Source organism: Pelodiscus sinensis, chromosome 3, assembly GCF_049634645.1.
Source record: "Pelodiscus sinensis isolate JC-2024 chromosome 3, ASM4963464v1, whole genome shotgun sequence".
Classification (NCBI taxonomy): Eukaryota; Metazoa; Chordata; order Testudines; family Trionychidae; genus Pelodiscus; species Pelodiscus sinensis.
In genome coordinates this window covers 43,754,365-43,775,140 of record NC_134713.1, presented here as the reverse complement: position 1 = coordinate 43,775,140, position 20,776 = coordinate 43,754,365, and the positions used below count along the sequence as shown (strand labels likewise).

The window sequence follows — 20,776 nt, the reverse complement described above, 5'->3', positions numbered from 1 at the left end:
ATTTCTTAGGGATAGTTCTCCTGCAGCTCTCCAAGATGGCTGTTGACTTGTCTGTTCTGTATACTTGGTGGTAATGGGATGCAAGATGGTGTCTCCATAGCCAGTGGTGTGTCTAGACAGAGATATAATGGCCTTTACTACATCTCCCAGCTGCTGCATGTGTTGTCTACAATTTCAATGAATTGTTTTTAAATGAATGTTTCAAACCCCAGTGCTTTTGAGGTTGCCAGGTCACAAGTGACATAGGCTACATCTTTAGCTTGTTTTCTGGGTTAGTCTTTTTATGTTGACTGAGTCAAAGTGATTGTTATGATGTTTCCTAGTAGCTGGTGTGATGTGCAGAAAAATTTCTAAAACATAAATGGCATGTTTCTAAAACAAGCAATACAAGACTATGGGCGGAGATATTCTGAACAACATAAGGCCACAAAGAAAAAGAATATTTTAAATCTAAGTTAGGGTCTCATATTTTCTTCATCTCTGGTGCAAAGAGGATCAAAATCTGGTGATTTGGGGGCTGTGGGTTTCAAATTTTCATAAGTCTTTGCTTTGTGCACCTAAACCTTTCAGTGAAAACAAGAGCATTCTTCACTTACAACCATGGGCAGATGGTTTAGGCCAGGTAGGCATGTAAAATGAAGCTTCTTTACTCTAATAATATGCTAAGTACTGTACCCTCAACTAACTTAATATGGTAAGCTAATTAAAATGGTGGAAGCATCTTTTTAAAAAAATACACTGATACATACGTACGAATGTGATACTATAGATGCAAAGGAGACTGAATGATTTTATTGCTGAACCACTTTAGGCATTAAATGTTAAACAAACTGGTTGAAGTAATTCTCATTACTAAACACATCTATAATGATGCCAGGCAAGACTTGGCATGCATGTTCTGAAGATGATGATGAAATACCAAATGCAGAGCCACTTGGCTCATCTCAGTAATAACAGATGAAACAACCATATTTGTCTTATATAGGGAACACCAATACAAGGGAGTAAACTTAGACTGCCAGGATATCTGTCAGGGAAAGGTTTCCACTCTGGAGAAGACAACAGCCTAATATCAACAGCAGCTACCAGAGTTAGAGCGCAGTTTGCAGGTGAGTGCTTTGATGTTAGTGCTTGGTACGATGCACACTGCAAAGGTTGCCACCACTAGGAAAAATACTTGGGAATAAATTGGGATGGTTCTATGGGATATGCACATTTGTGCTACTGTATGAATGGCAACAGCTGTAGTTTATAATGGCTCCCCAGGAAAACATTTAAAAGCAAAAGAGCAGATTTTAGATCCTTGTAGAGCTCAGATGCTTTGGAGAGTGGCTGGGCTTCGGACATCTAGCTGTGGCCCCCTGGCTTAATGAAAATAAAAGTTGCAAGAGAGCAGCTGCAATTTATGCCACTGATGAATGTTACATTAGTCAATAAATGGGAGTAGCTGAACACCGTTACTATCTCCTGTACACTTCTTTGCAAGGGTAGAGGTTAGGTGGTTGGTAGAGGAGTCAACGAAGTTGCTTTCACCTACTTTCAGCACTTATAGTGTGCAAAGTGGACCTAGAAGAAATGAAGACTCCTCCCAAAATGTTTCCTATCTTTTAATCTACTACTGTTTTCAAGAAGAAATAATCTAATAAAATGTTTAGACCAGGCTTTCTTTGCATTTGCAGTAAGCCAGATCTGTTGATTTTTAATAAATTGAAACTTACTCTACATGACTTTATTCCATTTAAGATCATTGTTGTGATTTTTCCACCTGATATATGAACTGTATTGACACAAAGTAAAGGTGACATACATGTATTGAATAAACAAAATGTAATTTTACCAGGCCTTGTTGTATACACTCATCCATTGAAAAGAAAGAAATAATTCTTAACAGCATGAACATACTGCATGGCTTAATGCTTGTTTGTTTGTTTCCCTGGAACATGTAGCTTATTGTATTTTACCACTGTATATCAATGAGTTGATAGAAGCTGCCAGGATAATAGTTTTTAAGAGAAAAGCTAGCAGTTGAGTTTAATACACCTCAATATTGAATCAAACATTGCTTTCCCTTTATTAGGACTCATAGATTGGATCATCTAGTTTGACCTTTTTCATAACACAGGTCAAAAAATTTCACCAGTAACTCATGCATCATGCTGCATGAGCTACAGTATCATTCTCAGAAAGATTCCTGTTTTAGGAATAGCGGAATGTTTTCTCCTTAAGGTGGTCATTTCTTCACCTTAAGGACCAGCCCAATGGGAGTGCTAAGCACAGAGGAGAATCAGACTCCACATATTTTCCCTGAAGCTGGATATTGACCTCACTTCCTATGTGCCAGTAGGAGTTCCAGAGGTGGCTTGTGAAATGTTTAAGGTCCTAAGTGTATAAAAACACCCACTAAATATCACTCGTTCAGCCTCGTCTCTCTATTGCCAATAGACACCTTTCCCCTCTCCTTACAGACACCAGAAAAACTCCAAGTAGACCTGGAAGCCGAGCAGGAAGCAAGGCGGGCAGTAGGTCAAGTAGCCGCCGAGGCAGTGATGCATCTGACTTTGACATTTCAGAAATCCAGTCTGTGTGTTCAGACATGTCAGAGACTGTTCATAGTGCAAGCAGACCACAGCCCCGAGCAGGTTCTCGGCCAACATCAGCCAAGCCTTCTAAAATTCCAACTCCCCAAAGGAGGCCACCAGTCAGCAAATTGGACAAGTCCTCCAAGAGATAATGTGATCTGCTCCATAAAGGTCTTTGCCTTGTGCATTAAATATTTAAGTTTGTAAGATGTAAAATATTATGTAGAAATTATTGTGAAATATTGCAAGAGGTGGATTTTTAATTCTGCAGATGGCCTTATTTGTGTATTTGTTTTTATTTTATGTGTATAATTTTTGTCAGATTTTGTTTGTTTCTGCCATATCCTATGTGAAGGGGGAAAGAGTTTTAATCTAAACTAACAATTGTACACAGTAATGTGTAGAAAGTACACTAAAACAGTTCCCAAAAGTGTAGTGTACTGAATGTACAGTTAACTCTGCAACCTCAGTCAAATAGGTTTATCACTCCATCACGAGTTAACAGGAAAGGATACCTCATGACTTTTCTTTAAAATAAATATAAAAAGCCAAAAGACACAATTACACATCTTGAGATAACTTAAAGAACACTAAAGGCTGTATGTCAGACTTACTAAGGAATAAAAACCACATTCACACTACAATTATTTATGCAGCATCTCTTGGAGAACTCACAGAAAGTTACTTAAGCACTTGCCAGTCATACAATACTCCAATATCTTGCAGCATTTCTGTGCCATTGCTTTAATGAGGCCAGACACACTCTGGATATTAAAACTACTATACTGTAAGAATTCAATATAAAGTGCGTTCATGTAAATGTGAGGTTTCTTTTGCTTGAGTGGACGGTAGCACTATATCATTGAACTCATTTTGTATCAAAGCAGTTTTGCTTGCAGAAAGCTATGAAATAAAAACATGTCCCTTAACTTTCTTGCCATTGTATTTCTTATTTCACAGGGAAATAGTATTCTGCATATATTTTAGGGAATACATCATTTGAAATGACCTATAATTATCTTAGAATGTAATTTTCCATTTGCAGCAGTAAAATTTTTGTCATCTACTGTATTTATTTAATAAAATATTAACTTGTATATGTCAAATACTATGAAATTACATCTAATTTATTTTGTACTGATAGTTATTTTATTTGTACTAGAGTATGGCACAACTATGCCAGGAATAAAAGGGTATGGGTGTAGGAGAGCATCAAATAATTAACTTCAAATTTATTTTGCCATTCAAAGATTGCTTCAATAGGCAAAATGGTCTTTTGTTTTAATGGAAAAGGATGGAATTTTCCTCATATACAACTGCAGAACTAACAGACAGATGTTGTTACAATTGTTAACTAAATGGCCGGAAATTTCAGTTGCTTTTTAAGGACACAGTAAGTTGGCACTGGAAACGGGGGACCTAGATTCCTGGCCAAGTGGTTTAAAACTTGCTGGGATTGTGTAGAGTGCCTTAAAGTGACTTCTGTAAGGCAAAAGTAAACAATGTCCAGTCCTTGATGGAAACGTGGTCAGAAGTGAGACAGCCTGCCATTCAGTGATGTAGCTAAGAATTAACTTGTGGCTGTTGGTGAGTCTATCTGGGCTCTGATTACGTGCACAGTTGGGATGCAGAATTACATCCACTCCTAAGATAATCTTGCCCATATGCTGGCATTGCGTATCTTCAGGAAATGAATCAAAGTTCATAAGAGATGGAAGAATAATAATATTCAAGCAGTGTACATCCTGGCTCCACTGAATTCAGTGGCGAAGCTCCAAGTGTAAGCACATAGCCAGTAGAAGTAATGGTTGTGGAACAGAGGGTATGTCTACACTACCCCGCTAGTTCGAACTAGCGGGGTAATGTAGGCATACCGCACTTGCAAATGAAGCCCGGGATTTGAATTTCCCGGGCTTCATTTGCATAAGCGGGGAGCCGCCATTTTTAAAACCCTGCTGGTTCGAACCCCGTGCAGCGCGGCTACACGGGGCTCGAACTAGGTAGTTTGGACTAGGCTTCCTATTCCGAACTACCGGTACACCTCGTTCCCACTATCTAGTTCGAGCCCCGTGTAGCCGCGCTGCACGGGGTTCGAACCAGCGGGGTTTTAAAAATGGCGGCTCCCCGCTTATGCAAATGAAGCCCGGGAAATTCAAATCCTGGGCTTCATTTGCAAGTGCGGTATGCCTACATTACCCCGCTAGTTCGAACTAGCGGGGTAGTGTAGACATACCCAGAGATGGTAAAGCACATCTAAAGAAAACCCTAACAGGAGTGGAGAAGACACAGCAAGCATGAGCCTTGATTCCTTAAGGAGGAGGCAGGAGATGCAAGCTGGGAAGAAGTTCCACTACACTTCTCAGTCCTTCCTTTAGCAGGTGTAACAGCTATTCCAGGAGCTAATGGACTATAAGCAAAGGAATTTGAGCAAGTGGTTACAATGCTATGTCAGCCAGGTAGTGAAACAGCTTTCACAGGAAGGGGCAAGTGTACGTCTGACAGGAAACTTCTTGCCAGGATGATCGGGCCTGTTTGCTGGTTATCACAAAGCATAACAAGTATGAGCCCTCCAAACTACATGGATATCAGAGACACAGATAATCAGGAAAGATGGGATGCTCATATTACAGACAATGAGTGTCGTGGCAACCCAACTGTTCCCCCTGTCCCTCACCATCTGACCTGCTGCCCACATAAGTCACTTCTCCTCCCCAGAGCACTGAAGACACATCCAGAGCGAGTCTAACTACCTCACAGCTCCTACTACCAGAGTATCTGAGCACTTCACCATTTTAGTTTATCCTCACAACACCTCTGAAGTAACAAAGGACCTCTGGCTAAGGAGACAAGTACCTTATCCACTGCCCCACTGTGGGAGCCCCCTAACCTCCCTACATTCTTGGCCCCCCTTATCCATCCTATCTCCCAAGGATGCCTGGTCCATCAATCACCAAGCTGGTGGTGGTGACTGTCCCGGGGGGGGGGGGAGGGGGGAAAGGAGGAGGGGAGAGAAGGGGGGAAAGAGGGTGGAGCTCTAACCCTCCACCTCGGGAGGTGCCTGTAGATGACGGGCAGCACATGGAGCCATTGCTTTACATGCCAGCTGCTTTCAGGAGTGCCAGGGCATGAGCAAGCTGTTGGCTGCTTGTGGGGTGGATGGTAGGCTTGATCCCACAGCCCTGCCTTCCCCCAGGCAAATGCCCTATTCTCTGAGCCACTCCCGAACTTACCTCACTGCCTTCCCTTTGGTGGGTCCCTTATCCTGCTTTCCTAATGTGGGAGCCGCCAGTGGGATGGGATCTCCAGTGAACACATGGGGAGATGAGGCTCTAAGAGACTGAATGACTTTCCCTATGTCACTCAATCCCCATCTCCCAAGTCCCACAGTAGTGTCCATAGATGCTGGAACTGGAGGTGCTTCTGCACCTCTGGTTTGAAGTGCTTTTGATTTGGTTCAATGGATGTCAGCACCCCCAGCATGGGAATGATTCCAGCACCCGCGTAGTGGCTTAGCCACTCTGCTGAACAATGATGAAGAATTGTCAGATTTCACTCTCACTGCTTTGTGAAACGTATGGTTTTTAGATGGAGGGTATTTATCTGAGTTTGGGTGACCTTATCTGTAGAGATCACTAACTAGAAAAAAACAACAAATGGTCTGGTAGCCCTTTATAAACTAACAAAACATGTAGATGGTATCATGACCTTTTGTGAGCACAGAAGTGGGCTGTGCCCACGAAAGCTCATGATACCATCTACATGTTTTGTTAGTCTATAAAGTGCTACCAGACCATTTGTTATTTTTTTCTGTAACAGACTAACTCGGCTATCCCCTGAAGCTCCTAACCAGAAATAATCACTTTTCTTCCTTGCTTCTGGAACTCTTCAGTAATTTGAAAACATCCCTGGTTCAGTATTAGCATACTAGGTGTGAAGTGTTGTCCTGAGAGGAGGGGGGAAGGGCTCAAATTCCTCCCCCAGCTTCCTCTTCCATTCAGACCAACTAGAAGAAGAAAGCAGAGGAGAAGAGAGAAATTAGGCAAAAGTGAGTTCTGCTGACAGCTTCCAGGGCAAAGATGCATTTTACCTATTTATCTTCTCCATCCCTTCCCCTGCCATTGCAGCAATGGCAGCTAATCTCATGTCTCCAGGCCCTCAAGTGGCTAACAGTATATCTTTTGCTGATATTATTGCATAATATAGCTTGTGTCCTTCCTGTGAACTGAATGAAATAGTTGCCTAGTGATTATGGCATTAGGCTAGGACTCAGGAGACCTGGGTGGCCATCTTGCTCTGCCACTGATTTGGTGGGTGACCTGGATCAAGCCAATTCCCCGCTCCATGCCTTAGTCTCTCCATCTGTAAAACGAGAGTGATAATACTCCCCTGCTTTATAGAACACTTGGAGCTCTGTGGATGAAAACCAGTAGGTATTACTATGGGTACGTCTAGACTACATGCCTCTGGAGACAGAGGCATGTAGATTAGGCTACCGGACATAGTAAAATGAAGCGGCGATTTAAATAATCGCCGCTTCATTTAAATTGACATGGCTGCCGCGCTGAGCCGACAAACAGCTGATCAGCTGTTTGTCGGCTCAGCGCGGCAGCCTTGTAAATTTAAATGAAGCGGCGATTATTTAAATCGCCGCTTCATTTTACTATGTCCGGTAGCCTAATCTACATGCCTCTGTCTCCAGAGGCATGTAGTCTAGACGTACCCTATATGAGCTAGGCATTGTTATAGCACTGTGTAAATAAAGGCTGGTAATGTACATACACGGGGGAAGGGTCTTAATGTTACTTCGTATGCATCATGAGCCAGTCTTTATTTACATGATAATATCACAGGCAATTTTAATTCTGTCATTTGCTAACTTCTAAGTACTTCACTTTCCACTCTAAATGTTTTTTTAATGTTGGGAATTTGTGTATGTAATTTTTTTGAAGTAGCCATAAAATTGTTAGTGTTTTATTGTAACTTGCCTCTCCTCTCCCATGCAGCATCGGGGGTGGAACTTTGAACCATTATCATTACAACACCTACAGCTGTTGCTAGAGCTGAAGGACTAACTAGCTAGTACTTGGAGAAGGTTGCTTTTATGGAAGAGTGGCTGGAGCAGTCCTTGTATGCCTGGTACTAGAGGTGGGCAATGGGAGCTATTTCCCCCCTGTCAGGGCTGTTCCTCACTTTGGCACTCTGAGTGCAGAAGGACAAGGCCCATAAAGATTTTAACTGTATCTTGCTACTATAGGCACTTATTACAAAAACTTCCCCAGAATCACAATACACAGATTTTGGGGGATCACTGCCACCAGCAAGTGATTTTTATCCCTACAACCTGGGGTGAACATTTGAACCCACCCCCAGGATAGCCCAGATCTTCTGCCACAAGAGAGCATGAATAAGAAAAGAGAAAAACAAGCTGCAGTCTCTAGTAGCTGACCCCTCAGTCCGAGATGTGCGGACACACAGACGGACAAACCTTTTGTACCTTCCAGGACACAAGAATCACATCATCACCTTAAAAAAGTGATTTTTATTGCAAAACAAAAGACATACTTGATAAAGCATACTTGGTTGCTAGATGTTACAGAGCAACTAAGGAAAACAAAAACACAGAGAAAATCTCTGGAAACAATGCTTAGATGGTAAATGGGGAGGGGAGGCATAGATCCACACAGAGTAGTTCAAACCAAACCACAAAATAAAGAAAATATCCTGATTGTGACTAGATTCACTTTTTTCCCTTTACTTACTTCCTATCTTTTCTTGGTTCAATCCACTTCCATGCTCCAAATTCCCTGGAGGCATGGTAGTCCTGCCTGGGTTTAGATAATTCTGTCTCTCTCAACTCCTGGTTTTTCTCTCCCACACAAAGAAAGTAGGCAAGGAATCTTATACAATTCAAATTTCAGCACTGTATGCCTGTTGGTTCTTCTGAGTTTAACCCTTTAGTCACCGGGTGCTAAAGACACTCCTCCTGTCCATTACACACACACCCTAAGGTGGGAGGTGGGAAGCTCCTGCTCTGTAGGGTACCCTACAACTAGAGGATGGGCTTCTAGGGTCATATGCATGCCCTGGAAAGGAGCCTGGTTTAGCTCAGCCCTCTTCCTTCCTGCTGACATTTCATTACAGCTATTTAGGCAGCTCCCAAGTGTTTGCACTGGAGTATCTGCCATTGCTTCTCAGGCTGTAGCTCAGGCCCATCTTCAAAATGTTTGTGTTCAGTTACTATTTTGTCAGCCTTCCAAATTTTTGATAAAAATGCAAATCACAGAAAGGAAATGGCAATTTTAAAACTTTCTCAGCCAAACCTGAACAGAACTTAATGAGACAAAAAAAGTCTCTCTCTTTCTTACACAAAAGGACAAAATTTCAAAGGCCTTCTGCAAATAATGGAGTGTGATAGTACCTAGAAAAAGTATCCAGTACCTTTTATAAGGGGTGTGATAGGCAATCTGAATATAGAAGCTGCTACCAATTTGGCTCATAATAAAGTTTTTATATTTTATCACAGAAGGGAAAAGTGAGTAGAAGAGGTAAAATACTCTGAGAAGGTACATGAGATGCAATAACTGAAATTATACACAGTTTGTATCAAAATGCTTTGGGCCTAACATTTCTGAGGCAGTCTCCATGCTGTTTGGCACCCTATAGTTTGCAACATGCTCACATCTCAGAAATAGTGACCTTTAGCCGTCCATGTAGTTTAGTGCTATTTTGTTTTGGGTACAATTGTTTGTAAATTGCCTGAATTGCAGCTTGTAATGATGAGATGTGTATTTGAAGGAGGTAATGGGTTGTGTGATTCAGCTAGCATCACATATGAGTAATTTAGGTTAGAATTAACCTCTAAGGGTATGTCTACACTACCCCGCTAGTTCGAACTAGGGTGGTAATGTAGCCATCCGCACTTGCAAATGAAGCCCGGGATTTGAATTTCCCGGGCTTCATTTGCATAAGCCGGCCGGCGCCATTTTTAAATGCCGGCTAGTTCAAACCCCATGCCGTGCGGCTACACGCGGCACGGAGTAGCTAGTTCGGATTAGCTAGACGGAAGCCTGGTGTGCGTGGGGGGAGCAGTTGGAAGGCGGGGCCATGATCGGCGCTAGGAGCCTGTGATTGTGCAGAAGCCTGGGGAGGGGTCGGGGGGGGGGGGTGGCTGAGACTCCCCCGCACTCACCAGTCTTCTGCACAATCACAGGCTTCCAGCACCGATCTGGGACTCCCAGGCTGGGAGGCAGGGCCACTCTTGGCACATCAGAAGCCTGGCCCCCACCCCTCCGTTCTGATGGGCCCAGACTAATGATCACAGCCCCGTCCTCCCAGCTGGGACTCCCAGTGCTGATGGCGGCCCTGCCTCCCAGCCTGGGAGTCCCTCCCCCCCCTCCGCCCCCGCGCTTCTGATGCACCCAGAATGGCGATCATGACCCCACCTCCCAGCCGGGGAGTTCCAGCTGGGAGGCAGGGCCGCGATCGCCACTCTGGGTGCATCAGAAGCCTAGTGGGGGTAGGAGGGACTCCCAGGCTGGAAGGCGGGGCCGCGATCTACACTGGGAGCCTGGGAGTCCTAGCTGGGAGGCGGGGCTGCGATCGTCAGTCTGGGCCCATCAGAATGGGGGGGGGGGGGTGAGCAGCAGAATGAGGACAATAGACTTCAACAAAATAGATTTTAACTAACTCAGAGAACTGGAAGGTAGGGCCCCAGGGAAAGAACATCTGAGGGAAAAACAGATTCAGGAGAGCTGACAGTTTCTCAAAGCATATGAACCACACAATATCAAACTATCCTGACACAAAGGAAAATCAGGAAGAGGCAAGATGTCTGCATCAAGAAGTGTTTTCAGGACCTGACAATCAAAAAAGAATCCTACCAAGAGTGGAAATAGAAATAGCTGAGAATGAGCACAGAAGCTGCCTGTACGAGTCTCACATCTCCCAGAAGCATAATTTCTGCCTAGCCCTTAAATCCAGGGCAAGAAATAAGTGGGAGATTAAGTCGAGCCTGCTACATTTCAGAATTAGGCCAAAGAACCCTCCCCCTCTGGTCGAAGTCAGAGTTGTCCATGGGCATCCGTCTCTGCACAGATCCAGCACTCCTTTGACCTCAGCACAGAGTTCCCTAAAGAAAGGAGGAACTCGAGAACTCAGTAAAGACTCCCCAAAAGAGCTGTTTCCCATTGTAAAAAGCCTGCTCCCAAAAATCTTTGGTCCGCTGCCAGGTCCATGGTCTCAGAAGCATTGACTTTTCAGCTTGGTACCATAGAAGTGAAAGACTCTTTCTTCAGTCCCCAGCGATTGGAATGGTCTGGCACTCAAAAGAGGTATGTGGCTCTGACAGAGCTCTGGTACCATCTACCAAGGATAAAGATGTCATGGATAAGCATTCCTCCCAACAGGTACCATTGAGCCCACCTCTGTCATCATCACCTCTCTTGTCAGGACCCTCTGTACTATGCAAACCACAAAGCATCAGACACCATGGGCACCTACTTTAGTACACTTCACATCTATGGTACCTTCTGTTTTGTTTGCAAAACACAATACCTTGTCAAAATCAGTCCTTCACTTGGTACAAGAATTTTGATACTCAAAAGATTTAGCAGTGGCCCTTCTTGTTTTAAGAATTGGGTCTTCAGCTCAATATTAGAAAATCCAAGTGAAATACTATACAGAGAATATAGTTCATAAGGGCTTACTTGGCTTCATTGACAGGGCCTACTTTCCAATGGACAGATTACATTAAAGGAGGTCCTTAAACTTCAGTAAAGAACACTCTACATACAGCTAGTGGATCATATGGCAACAGTCTTATCATGCAAGACTATGCCTCTGTTACTTCTGGCACTAGCTCAGAACAATCTATTCACCAGCCAGAGACAGTATGGACAAGCCAGTTGCAGTTCCTCTTCAGATAAAGAATTCTAGATTGGCGGGAAAGTCAACTCAAGTGTTTAACTCCCCCAACTCTGAGTAGAACTGTGTTTCCCTTTTGGGAGAATGTCCTCACATCAACCTGTTGGAACTCAGGACAGTTAGGAACATTTGCTTTTATTTTCTGCCCTTAATGAGGGGCAAATCAATCAGCATTATTGTGGGCAATGTGACCTGAATGATCTATATCAACAAAGGGGAGCAGGATTCCCCCTTCCTGTGTGTCAAAGCAATAACGTTATGGAATTAGTGTATAGCCCAGCCCTCTATCTCCCTGGTGTTCAGAACACTACAGCTAATATGCTCAGCCAGCATTTCCTTCCATATCCTTCATGGTATATTCCAAAATTGGGGACTTCTGGAGGTGGACCTCTTTGCTACCTACAGGAGCAAAAAGTACCATGTGTTTTGCTCAATTACATGGGCATCACTCTCTGAGGGTATGTCTACACTACAGCATTAATTCGAACTAACTTAATTTGAATTAGTTAATTCGAACTAAGCTAATTTGAATTAGTGCATCTAGACCTAAAAACTAGTTTGAATTAGCGTTTTGCTAATTCAAACTAGCATGTCCACATTGAGTGGACCCTGAACCGAGGTTAAGGCTGGCTGGAAGCAGTGCTGGCAGGGCATCAGATTAGGACTTAGAGCGTGGAGCTGCTGTCTCAGGCTAGCCGAGGGCTGTGCTTAAAGGGACTCGACCCCCACCCCGGACAGACAGTTCTCAGGGGTTCCCCGCTCGCTTGTCTAACTCGATGAGGGACAGCAAAGCAGTCCTGGCTTGGAGTGCCCTGAGTGCCCACACTCGGCACATCACAGCACTCGGCCATCAGCCCGGCTGCACTTGCCACAGGCTGCCATCTGGGGGGGGGGGTCAATCGGGGGGGCTGCAGGAGAGCTTCCACCCCGAGGAGCCCACAGAGCCACCCCAGTCCTCCCCATCGGGGGCTCGTACCCCATTCCTCCCTCACCTCCTTCCACTTACCCCTCCCTAGCCCCCCTTCCTGATGTACAAAATAAAGGACACGTGTGATCAAAAATAGAAACTCCCTTTATTAAACAAAACTCAGGGAGACTGGGAAAAGGAGGTGGGAGAGGGGAAGAGAGAGGGGAGGAGGAAACCTGGGAGGAGGGAGCTGGAAAGGGGAAGCCAGGGGAAGAAGGAGGAGGGGAAGTATCAAACTATGGTATGCCATATCTTCAGTACTGTGTACAGATGTGATCTCCTCACCCCAGAAAAGATATTTTGGCCTTGGAAAAGGTTCAGAAAAGGGCAACTAAAATGATCAGGGGTTTGGAACAGGTCCCATAAGAAGAGAGGCTAAAGAGACTGGGACTTTTCAGCTTAGAAAAGAGGAGACTGAGGGGGGGATATGATAGAGGTCTATAAAAGCATGAGTGGTGTGGAGAGGGTGCATAAAGAAAAGTTCTTCATTAGTTTCTATAATAGAAGGACTAGAGGACACCAAATGAAATGAATGGGTAGCAGGCTTCAAACTAATAACAGAAAGTTCTTCTTCACAAAGCAAATAGTCAACCTGTGGAACTCCTTGCTGCAGGAGGCTGTGAAGGCTAGAACTAGAACAGAGTTTAAAGAGAAGTTAGATAAATTCATGGAGGTTGGGTCCATGGAGTGCTATTAGCCAGAGGGTAGAAATGGTGTCCCTGGTCTCTGTTTGTGGACGGCTGGAGATGGATGGCACAAGACAAATGGGTTGGTCATTGCCTTCAGTCCATCCCCTCCAGGGTTGCCAGTGTTGGCCGCTGTCGGCAGACAGGCTACTGGGCTAGATGGACCTTTGGTCTGACCCAGTACGGCCATTCTTATGTTCTTATGTTCTAAGCTCAGGGTCGGGGTCTCACTCGACCACCTTGATTTTCATGCAAACCTGCTCCTGGGTGGCCAGGCTGGTAACTATTCTGCCCTAGATGGCCACTTTCCTGTGCCTAGTGTGGAGGTCGTGGACGTTGGAGGCTTCTCCCCAAACCTCGATGAGGTCCACGATGTCCGCACTAGACCAGGCGGGTGCCCACCTCTTGCAAACCTGGGCAGGCTCCCGGGAGCCGCCAGCCTGGTCCCGGGAAGAGGCGGAGGCCTGGGTGGCAGCGGGTGGCTGGCTCGAGCCGTGCCAGGTGCAGGGTCTGCTGGCTGGGTGCTGGCAGGCTTGCACTTGGCACGGGCACCGTAGCCAGACCGTGCCCCTTTAAGGGCTCCGGGGCTGGGAGGGGGACAGACGAGTTTCCCTGGTGGTGCCCAGAGTGGCTACCAGGGCAAGTGGAGAGGGCTAGCCTCCCACTAGTTCGAATTAAGTGGCTACACAGCCCTTAATTTTAATTACTTAATTCGAACTAGGCATTAGTCCTCGTAGAACGAGGTTTACCTAGTTCAAATTAAGCACTCTGCTAGTTCGAATTAAGTTCGAACTAGCGGTTTGCGTGTGTAGCGCCTATGAAAGTTAATTTGAACTAACAGCTGTTAGTTCGAATTAACTTTGTAGTGTAGACTTACCCTGAGAGACACTGTCTCGTTTTTTGGATGAAGGAATTATTCTATGCAATTTCCTTCATCATTACTAATACGGAGTGTGATGAACAAAATCAGATATGATAAAGCCAGTGTTATCCTGATAGTAGTGACCAGGCTGACACAAGTCTGGTATCCTTACCTGTTTCACCACTATGTCTACCTGGCATACAAGCCTCTGATCATTCTTCATGTCGTCTCACAAGATGTAGTTCATTTACTTCATCCTGACCTAGGGATCCTCCACCAGAAGGCATGATTTCTTGATGGTTCATGGGGTTAGAACCATTCTGCTTTATGGAAGAACATGAGTTACTAAACTTTGGTGGTAAGTAAATCAAGAGTCAACCCAATTTACTTATCTTCAAAATGGAAGAGAAATTCTGCCAATTAGTAAAAACTCCACCAATGTGTATCTGAATCCTCATTGTCTTCAGCCATCCTGGATTAGCTGCTGGACCTAAAGAAATCAGGGGTATCAGTTATCTTCATTAAAGTTCACTTGGCTGCAATGCACAGGTAGTTGAATGGACTGGATAAGATGAAAGTCCAGTCGTACCTGAGGTAAGAATTTATAGAGTATGGGTGCAGAGAGATCTTGTCCTTAAAGAATACTGTGAAAGGTTTCTGCAATCAAGACCTCAATTTCTCCAGCTTTCAAAGCTGACATGATACCTACTAAAAGGCTGTGCCAATGGAACAAAGAACAGGTTCTCATTGATTTAAATGGAGGTATTGTGAAATATCTAAATACCACGTTGAGGTTCCAAGTTGGAGTAGGGTCCCTAACTTTGGGGTAGAGGTTCCCCAAATTTAATAAACCTTGAACACAAACAGTGAGCAAATACAGAAAACTCTTTACCATGCCTTAGATATTAGATAGGCATTGGCCTCCTATCCAGCTAGGACCAAGCATTTTCGAAAGTCACCTAGACTGTTTTTATCCCAGACAATCCAAGAGGCGAAGGTCCACACTTTTGGTTTATATTGTTAGGTGTTACATTGCCACTAGTACATTGCGGGTGGGAGATGAGTTTTAGTACATTCTACTAAATTAGAAGCAATGTCCATAGAATTATTAAAAATCATTCAAATATCTGAGATGTGTGAGGCTGCTACATGGGCTTCAGTACATACATTTGCTAAGTACTATGCTTTGAGCTGTGCCCCCCCATTTAGATGCAGCACTTGGTAATGCAGTCCCGTCTTCAGTTCTGGACTGAATTCTGCAGCTTTCTTCTCCCTGTGGGGATACTACTTGGAGCATTTAGGAACACTACTTGAAGAAAAGGAAGAAGTTACCTTGCACAGTAACTGTGGTTTTTAGAGATGTGTGCCCCTGGGGTACTCCACTATCCGCCTCCTCTCCCTTGTTTTGGACTTGTCTCTATGGGATGTTCAGATGGAGAAAGAACTGAAGCCGGTTTGCCTACACAGCTGTATTTGGCCGCAGTGTACAGCACAAGGAGGTAGAGGACGTGTGAGGGCTGAACAGACATTGCTAAGGGGAAATCTGATCAAGGGCTTGAAAGGCACATATGCATGTGAAGTGGAGCAACCCCAGGGAGGCACAACTTGAAGAACCACAGTTACCACAAATGATGAATAATCTCTTTAGATTAAATTACTATAACAGGGATGCCCAAAATTACTGACATAGCGGCATATGACAATCTTCAGACATTCGAGAACTGGGGCACGCCTGCCGCTGCTCTGAGCATCAGCCCTCCAATGAGGTGCTGGGGCTCAGGGCTTCTGCCCTGCAGAGTCAGGCATTCTCGGGGCAGCTGCCCTGCAGGTGTGCCTACTGGGGCATTAAGCTTCAGACCTGCTCTCTCATTGATGCCCCAAGCCTCAGCAGACACCTCCTGTATGGCTAAAGTCCCCTCTCTGCTGGGCAGAAGCTCCTAGTCCTACTGCCCCACCACAGGGCAGAAGCTCTCAGCTCCACCAAAGAGTCTAAAACACAGAAAATGTGTGGGGCAGGGAGGACTTTGAGACCCTCACTTTAACTATAAAAGAGCTGCATATGGCTCATGAGCTGCCGTTTAGCCACCCCATACTACAAATTGAGTGCACAACTGGTTTTTAAAAAGTAGAGTAGTTAACAATAGTTCACTTTCAAACAAGGAAGACATATCCAGTGGAGCCTTCCAGGGGTCAGTCCTGTGTCTGGTACTACTCATCATTTTTATTAATGGCTTGCTTAATGGAATAAAACTGCATGGCTAACACCAAGATGGGAGGGGTTGCTAGCAATCTGGAGGACAGGATTCGACTTCAAAAGAACCATAAAATATGGGAGAATTGGACTGAAATCAACAAGATACAATTCAACAAAAACTAGAGCCAAGTATTATCCTTAGGAAGGAAAAAGCAAATGCCCAAAAGGGGCAATAACTATCTAGGCAGGAATAATGCAGAAAAGCATATGGAGGTTATAGTGGATCAGACTTATGAGCCAGCAATATGATGCAGTTCCAGAAAAGGCTAATGTCATTCTAGTGTGTGTTGTAACAGATAGGATGTAACTATTCCACTGTACTCAGCACTAGTGAGGCCTCATTTGGAACACTATGCCTAGTTTTGGGCACCACAATTTAAGAAAGATGTGCACAAATCAAAGAGACAACCCAAGAAGAGCAACAAAAGTGGCAAAAGGCTTAGAAAACATGATTTAGGAGGAAAGATTAAAACATCTGGGCTTGTTTAGTCTTGAGAAAAGAAGACTGAGAGGGGAACCTGATATCAGCCTTCAAATATATTAAGGCCTGTTATAAATATGATGTTATCAATGGATGGACTAGATGACTTTTTATGGTCCCATTCAGATATACACTTATCCAATTCTACATTTTTAGGACTTGTCTACACTGGACTCCTAATCAGCACCACTGCAAAGATGTGATACGTTGCAAGGTTAGTACTCAGCATTAGGTTGATGGGTATGTGTGATTTTTTTTCACATTCCTGAGCAATGTAACTTACATAGACTTAAGTGGTAGCATAAACTACACCTTAGATAATAGACTGTTGTGTGGGAATTTCACAAATACCAAGATGGTAAAGGATGGGTGGCTGGAGCCAGATCACTTGGGACTCTGAGTCATCAGGGCACAGACTAATGAGTCGTCTCTGGAAAGTTATCTTTCTTTCAGGACTATGATCTGCTGGGTGACTGTGAATAGCAACAGTTTTTAAGTGCAAGTTGATAGCTTTGTTTGTGTCTTAAGTCTATTCCTCCATGGCAGCCTCTTCATCAGAGGAAGTGAGGACAAGGGTTAGCAGCAGCATCAGAGCAGTCATGTACATGGACTTCCACTGAGCTTCTAACCCTGATGAGTTCATCTCTGATGACATCTTGGTGCTGGTTAGGTTTTCTGCATTGAAGATGCATCTAGTCAGCTGAGGTTTTGTAGAACAGAGTGGTGAAGAGGTCGTCAATGCCAAAGAGTCCAGGGGTGGCTGCTTGGTTATGGTGCCTACAAGGGACTACATTCTAGACCTAGTTTTTGAGACAGCTCATTGCCATATTTGGGGTCGGGAAGATTGGCTGAGGCCCTGGAGGTTTTTCGCCTTCCTTTGTATCATGGGGCATGGATCACTTGCTAGAGGATTCTCTGCATCTTGGGGTCCTTAAACCATTTGAGGACTTCAATATCTGAGATATAGGTGAGAGGATTATTCTAAGAGAGGGTGGATGAGATTCTGTGGCCTGCACTGTGCAGGGGGTCAGACTAGATGATCATAATGGTCCCTTCTGACCTTAAAGTCTATGGGTATGTCTACACTACCCCGCTAGTTCGAACTAGCGGGGTAATGTATGCATACCGCACTTGCTAATGAAGCCCGGGATTTGAATTTCCCGGGCTTCATTAGCATAAGCGGGGAGCCGCCATTTTTAAATCCCCGCTGCTTCGAACCCCGTGTAGCGCGGCTACACGGGGCTCGAACTAGGTAGTTCGGACTAGGGTCCTATTCCGAACTACCGTTACTCCTCGTGAAACGAGGAGTAACGGTAGTTCGGAATAGGCACCCTAGTCCGAACTACCTAGTTCGAGCCCCGTGTAGCCGCGCTACACGGGGTTCGAAGCAGCGGGGATTTAAAAATGGCGGCTCCCCGCTTATGCTAATGAAGCCCGGGAAATTCAAATCCCGGGCTTCATTAGCAAGTGCGGTATGCATACATTACCCTCCTAGTTCGAACTAGGAGGGTAGTGTAGACATACCCTATGAGTTTATGAGACCATGAAGCCTGCAGGGCTCCTTGTTTGACCCACTCAAATGTAATTGATAATCTCACTTACATTTGTAAGAAATATGCTCAGCCCTTTCCATTTGGGTGATGACCAATTAGAATATAAACCAACTGACAATTAGGATTGAAAGTCTATAATGATAGTTTCCTCTGAAAATCATTGGTTATTCATGACCCCTTTTGCCCTACCACCACCAAGAGCCTCCTATTGCCACGTAAGAATCCCATTAACATGGGTCAACTAATCAAACTGGGACGTCGAGGGTGACAACCAGGTTTCTGCTGAATGTGGCAGAGCCTGTGTGGGTTGGAGTAAGCAGGAGTTGGCTCCATTGTAGGCACACAACATCAGAGAAAGGAGGGAACAGAAGGAGAAAGGGATAATAAAGAGAAGACAGAACATATATACCAGGACAGGGGGAAGACAAACAAAGTCGCACCTAATTTTATTTGATTTGTTTGACCAGTTCAACATTTTAGTGCTCAGAATTCTGGCACTGAATATTGTTTTCAATATTGTTAAATATTAAGGCTATAAAATCTAAATAAATATAAGCAACCTCCACCAATTAACATGTGAGTTGAACTTCCAAACAAATAATGTTTTGACTACGGTTGAATTTAGGTTAAAAATATCTAGATAGATTATACTGGGGTGGATAATAATTTTTGATGGGGGGGGAGCACTCCAAAAATGTAGTAAGTGATCAAGGTTTCACTCTTTCATGAGATGTTGGCAAAGGAGGGGATTGTGACCTGGACAGGGAATGGGGGTGCAATATCCGGGAGGGAGTATGGGTGCAGGAAAGGATTATGACCTGGAGAACTAGTATAGGAGGGGGTGCAGGGTCTAGAAGGGGAGGGGATTATTACCTAGGGCAGAGGTACAGGAAGGAGTTAAGGAGTTTGGATTGTGACCTAGGGCACGAGGGGGTTATGACCTGAGGCAGAGGTTCAAGGGGCAGGGTCTGGGAGAGGCTATGAGTATGGACGCAGGAGAGCATTCTGACCTGGAGGAGAGATGCAGGAGTGCATGCAAGGTCTGGGAGGGAGTTGTCAACCTGCAGCAGGAGTGCAGGAGAGGGTGCAGAGATTTGGGCTGTGACCTGGAGCAGGGGATTGGACTGCAGAGTCTGGGAGCAGGTATGGTTGCATGAGTAGGGGTGCACAGGGTTTGGGTTACATGGGATAGGGGTACTGCAGCAGGGCAGAGGGTTGAAGGAGTGAAAGGTTGGGGTACCAGGTGCAGGCTCTGGTCAGGCGTCACTTACCTAGGAGGCTCCCAGCCAGCAGCCCAGCAGATCCCTTAGGCAGGCTCCCTGTCTTCCAAGCCCTCTCACGCCACTCAGAGTGGCTGGCTGCAGTGGCGATGTGCTGCTCTGAGCACAGTGAGTCAGGGGGGAGGGGAGGAGGACATACTTCATGTAGTACCTGCCCTGCAAACAAGCAGCTAACCAGCCAATGGGAGCTGTGAGATCGTGCTTAGGGTGGGGCAGCACACAAAGCTTCTCTCCCACCCTGTACTCGCAGTAGCGCTCAGAGAAGCACATGGCACCTGCAGCCGGCCACTGTGAGCTATGTGCATCAGGGAGTCTGCCTGAGATTCCCTCTGAGCTGCGTGCTGGGTCCAGTAATTTGCTTGCCCCTGGATTACACAGTATGTGTACCTGGAGTAATAGATGATTAACAAGAGGACTGAACAACTACACTGCTCAACATTTTGGGTATGTCTACATATCAAAAGCTGTGTGCAGGCTAGCCTATGCAAGTTAGCTTGATTCTAGCTTGAATCTAGTTAGCATGGGTAACAACAGATGTAAAGTCAGTGCAGTGCAGGTGTTACCATAGATAGTACAAGCCAACCATAGGCCCTGTGTTTGTCTTCTGTTTGCTTGTGGGTAGGCTATCCAGACACAGCTCTTGTTGTGTAGACATACCCTGGGAAACAATCCTGAGCTCTCCAGTAGTTTGGACATCTATCTTGAATTAGAGAAAACCTGTTAGAATGGATGCTTTGGAAGTTGTTGTTTTTCCAGTTTGCGTTATGGCTCAGTGTAAGGCTGTTTGCAATAAGATGTGGGGATATGTTGATTGCTATCCAAACAGGAAAGAACATAATTTGCAGAGATGCTAATTTTCAAAGAAATGACACAATTCTGGCCTCTGGTTTTACAATGTGGATTAAAATATATAATCTCAAATTGCCACACCAGTTCTGTCTATAGCTAGGGCAATTTACTGAAATAATAATTAAGATTGGAATGATTAATTTTTATCAATAAGTCAGTAAACACCAATTTCACCAAACACAAAAAGTATTTCCAGTGATGATAATCCAAATTTACAGATAGGCAAAATAAGGAAAATGCTGTTTGCAAATTAATTAGTCAAAATCCAGTCATCTAGACTTTTTAATTAGGTTTGTTAAAAGTGGATTAGCAAATGAATAATAGAAACAGGAAATACTTGATA

General features: G+C 44.6%; 1 protein-coding gene across 30 annotated transcripts in view; it reads left to right on the top strand.

The window, feature by feature from the left end:
* Window positions 1–3,685, top strand: part of DST (dystonin) — a 470,874-nt gene extending 467,189 nt beyond the window's left edge. For all 30 annotated transcript variants that reach the window (XM_006110983.4, XM_025182427.2, XM_075923642.1 and 27 more), the window contains 2 exons: window positions 986–1,109; window positions 2,466–3,685. In XM_006110983.4, the coding sequence (XP_006111045.2) occupies window positions 986–1,109; window positions 2,466–2,731 (390 nt within the window). In that variant the 3' untranslated portion in view covers window positions 2,732–3,685. The remainder of the gene's footprint in view (window positions 1–985; window positions 1,110–2,465) is intronic.
* Window positions 3,686–20,776: the final 17,091 nt, after the last annotated feature.